The following is a 5,000-nucleotide window of genomic DNA, read 5'->3' on the forward strand; positions in this document are numbered from 1 at the left end:
AATTGTGTGACACGTATGACTCAAATGGACGTGATTATGACGAATCCTGCCCCTCTCCTAATGAAGGTTGATTGATGGTGCCGGTGACCTGAACTGCTGTCCCCCCTGAAATTTTATGTGTCCCCTTCCCTGAAGATGAGCTGGCATCAGCAGGCCATTTGAACATGGGGGCCGTGTATTAATAGTCATATCGGAGCGTGCACGAGCTGGACTCGGACTCAGAGGCCTTGATTCATTGGCCTATAAATTTTAATGGGCCTCAGATGTTTAAAAAAAAAACGCAATGTCATATAACGGTCAAATTACCGACCAAGACAAATACGGTTATAAAGCCCCATTTTCTATGGCTTATGAATCTCCAAAACGAATTTCCTAAACGTTATTTTAATGTCACTAGCCCCATTTATTGACACCGAGGTTATATAACTTTCGGATTATGGAGTCCGATTTATCATGCAACAGATGCTATAAGCGTCCCACGCGGTTTCCTATCAAACCAACAAGTGGACATTTTGAAGGGTGAACTTTCTGCATACTAAATACAGTTGACCCAAATAAAAGTTTTCTGCGCTCGGCAAGCTTGGTCTTGTAAAGTGGGCCGGGCCGGGCGGGCGGGCGGGCGGGCGAGCTAGTCGTTGTGGGGGTCTGACCGCAGAACTGGCGGAGTGCAGACAGATGGACTCGGACGGTCATTACTCAGAGTGGACGGACATGGACCGGAATGACAGTTACATCTAGCAGGGCGTTCTTCCTCTGGTACTGTAGTACTCTCCAGACACACATGAGGGAGTCCAGAGATCTAGTAGTCTTGCTCACTCTGTCTGTACACACACACACACACACAGAGAGAGACACAGACACACATACACACACACATACATATACACACACACACATACACACACACACACACACACACACACACACACACACACACACACACAGACAGACAGACAGACAGACAGACAGACACACACAAACACACACACGCACACACGCACGCACGCACGCACGCACACACACACACACACACACACACACAGACAGACAGACAGACAGACAGACAGACAGACAGACAGACACACACACACACACACACGCACACACACACGCATGCACAGACAGACAGACACACTTAGTTCCTACATCCACACACAATACATGTACACACACACACACACAAACACACACACACATACACACACACACACACGCACACACACATACACCTGAGACGTTTGATGCCTTCTACCTTTTCATCGTGTTCTGCTGTCAGACACTGTTGAAGTTGAAGTTTAAAGTTTTCAAGCTTTTCTAACATCTCCCACATGGTTTTCGTTTTCCTCAAAGACCCCCCCGGCGAAAACAATCAAAGCAGCGGATACCACACAGCTCGGGGCCACATGTGGGCCAGACTCACGCCAGATCTGAAGTGAGGCCCTTTACCACAGCCAGCTGCTCCTTTGAGAAGAGCTCTCCACTGATGACAGTGTAATTAAAAACCCACAGAATCTGCCACAAGGTGGTGTAGCAGCCGCTAGCACATGAGTGACTCTCTCCAAGCACACGCACGCACGCACGCACGCACGCACACACGCACACACACACACACACACCACACGCATGCACGCACGCAAGCACGCAAGCACGCAAGCACGCACACACCACACACACACACACACACACACACACACACACACACACACACACACACACACACACACACACACACACACACACACACACACACACACACACACACACACACACACACACACAGACACACACAGCACCCCAGAATTCTGGTTGCTTGGACACCTCTCATTATTTAACAATCAGAGGAAAGAACACAAAAAAGGTTCTTCTTCTTCTTCCTAGAGAACCTTCTTTTCCTTCTTGGAAGCCTTTTCATCTTCAAAGCTCTTTAGTTCCATGCAAAGCACTGATGTCAATAGTTTAAGCCATGATGGCCCGGCTTGTGACTGTGGCGTTTTCCCTGAAAGGCCTCATTATGCGAAAAAATTGTATTCTTCCACACTTTATTCATAATGAATGTTGCTATGGCATGGGTTTAGTGAGCTTAACCTTAACCATAATGTCACTAGCATTTTAATATGGAAAAAATGGAATAGAAATATGATATATAGACCAGACTGCTATATGGTAGCGCTATACATAGAGTATAAGTATAGCCGGAGACTGCCTTGGCAGTAATGCCCAGTGTATAAGCCGCCAGAGAGTATTTTATGCAAATTAAAACCATATAATATATTACTACTATATTAACGGCCCTCGTGTATTAACCTCATAGCTGAAGAAATTTTGCAAAATCAATGTATACAGCATGCTGCGGCTACTGAGCAAATTACAATAAACGCTTCTACTCCAGGAATAAAGCTTTGCAAATCCCCGTCACAACAGCAGAGGAGGCGGTCGGGTGTTGAGGAGGCTTCGGAGCTTTGTGAGGGAAGAACTAGCGTGAGCGTGCAAACTTTGAGAGCAGAGAGAGAGAAGCCCTCCAGCGTGACTTATATAGCTGCCCTCCCTGTTGACTGAGACATTTCTCTGGGGCCACTTTCTCTCTCTCTCTCTCTCTCTCTCTCTCTCTCTCTCTCTCTTTCTCTCTCCCTCTGTCTTTTTCTTTCTCTCTCTCCCTCTCTCTCTTTTTCTCTCTGCCCCTCTTTCTCTCTCTCTCTTTATCTCTCTCTCTCTCTCTGTCGATTTCTTGCTCTCTTTAGCTCTCTCTGTCTCTCTCTCTCTCTCTCTTTATCTCTGTCTCTCTCTCTATTTCTCTCTCCCTCCCTTTCTCTCTCTCCCTCTCTCTCTCTCTCTCTGTGATGAGTGGCCTTTGTTAAGTGCTCAGTGTGGGGTGTGAGGGGGCCTCAGTGGAGTCTGGGTGGAGTGGGGTCTTCTGGGAATGAAAGAGATCTCAGCGAACCATGATGCGCACTGCCTACACCCACACACGGATAATGCATGCTCTCTCACACACACACACACACACACACACACACACACACACACACACACACACAACCAGACGCACACACACACACACACACAACCAGACGCACACATACAAACACATACACACAAACAAGCACACACACACACACACACACACACACACAACCAGACACGCGCATACACACAAACAAGCACGCATGCACGCACACACACACACACACACACACACACACACACACACACACACACACACACACACACACATACACACAAACAAGAACGCAAACACACATACAGACACACGCATACACAAACTCTCTTGCACATACACACAGACTCCCATGTGCATGCACACTGACACACACACACAAACACACGCAAACTCAACATGATGGCGCCGCTGCTGCCTCGATAATGATTGCAGACAGTGAGCTGGTGTTTATTGCAATTAATACAAATTTAGTGGAAAGTGTGAGAAATGGAGGAGGGTGACGCTAAGTGCCTGCTCTAAACAACAGCTCACGCACCCAAGAACAAGCCATCTACATAATGAGTCACACGGTGGTGTTGCTTAGGAACTCCAAGAAGTCATAATAAGAAAATAAATACTGCATTAATATCACACGACTGAATACATTATCTTTCACTCATTTGTGGTACCTACGTAGGTGTTCCTGCGTTTGTAAGTTGGTGAAAATGGAGAGGTTACTCTTATGAATGTCATATGACGTCATTCAAATCAGCTCAGTAGCCTGGAAATCCAGACCAAAATCTAGAGAGATTAAGGGTCTGGCTATGAGTAATGAAAATGGCTCGAGGGGGCGGCACCAAGCATGCGTTTGATAATATCACTGCACGTAATTGGATAAGACTACGACGTCAATGTCTACTGACTGATTCCGACTGACTTCGACATAGCGCCACTGTCGTGATCTGTTTAGGTCGCCTGTTTAGGGCCTCTGACCCGCCTATATCAGAAACACCGATGTGATTGGTGCAGCTCGGCTCCAAGGGCATAAGTAATGAGCATCATAGCTGGTTGCCAGACTGACGTTCAAGTTGTGCTCTCATGAGAACTCTGGATTTCCAGGGTTCCAACTCAAGGGGAGTTTAGGTGGTTAGTGTAGGTACTGTAGGTGAACACTACCTTTTTGAACTGTACACCTGCTGTGCTAAAACCAGAGCTGTAGCTAGAAATGTTGAACCCCATATTGTGTTATCAGATGTGATAAACAACTTTGGATTTGACAATGAAAATCCCATGTTGAGGCACAGTATAATGAAGGTCTAATTTAACCAATAAAACAAAGTAAAATAAAAAGAAAAGAAATTATGAACCCCAATAAATGGACATTTTGTTCTGATGATGTCCAGCTATGCAGTCCTCAGCCTCTCAAAACAGCTGGTTATGATCTAGCAAAAAAAACTGCACTGTATATATCTAACAAAGCTGCAGTGGGATCTAAAGCCCAGAAGAGATAAGGCTTAGTTTATTTAAATTCATGCAAAGAGCCGAGATGAAAAGGGAAGACAGACTACTCACTCTCTGTCGATGACCAGACAGGTGACGGCTTCCGCTGCGATGACATTGGCCGTTCGGATGTCCTCCCTGTGGGAAGGGAAGGGAGGGGGGGGGGGGGACGGAAGTGAGGAGACAAAAAATGACAAGCCATCAATCAAACGTGTCCGATCTCCCCCTCGGCCGACCTCCTCGGAGTTGCTCAGCGTCTGTGCCGCTGTGTGTGTGTGCGTGCGTGTGTGTGTGTGTGTGTGTGTGCGTGCGTGTGCCGGTGCATTTCTGAGCAGGAGCTGCCTGTCACTTCGCCTCTCCGCTCACTCACTCAGTCACTCCGCCTCAGACGTCCAGAGCGACCCGAAGAGGCCCTTCAGAAGCAACGCTGGCGGCTAAATTGAAGCTGATGTGCTCGGGTAATGCAGAATGCAATAATCATAACGTGCCTCCCCTCCGAAACGCACCGTGGAAAAAACCCCGAAAGAAATCCAAACAAAGCATAGGAAGAGACAAAGACAAA

General features: G+C 47.0%; 1 protein-coding gene across 1 annotated transcript in view; it reads right to left on the reverse strand.

The window, feature by feature from the left end:
- prkg1b (protein kinase cGMP-dependent 1b) overlaps positions 1 to 5,000 on the reverse strand; it is a 137,543-nt gene that overhangs the window by 29,279 nt on the left and 103,264 nt on the right. The window contains exon 8 of the mRNA XM_062526366.1: positions 4,511 to 4,576. Coding sequence (XP_062382350.1) covers positions 4,511 to 4,576 — 66 coding nt within the window. The remainder of the gene's footprint in view (positions 1 to 4,510; positions 4,577 to 5,000) is intronic.

Source organism: Sardina pilchardus, chromosome 22 (genome assembly GCF_963854185.1).
Source record: "Sardina pilchardus chromosome 22, fSarPil1.1, whole genome shotgun sequence".
Lineage (NCBI taxonomy): Eukaryota > Metazoa > Chordata > Actinopteri > Clupeiformes > Clupeidae > Sardina > Sardina pilchardus.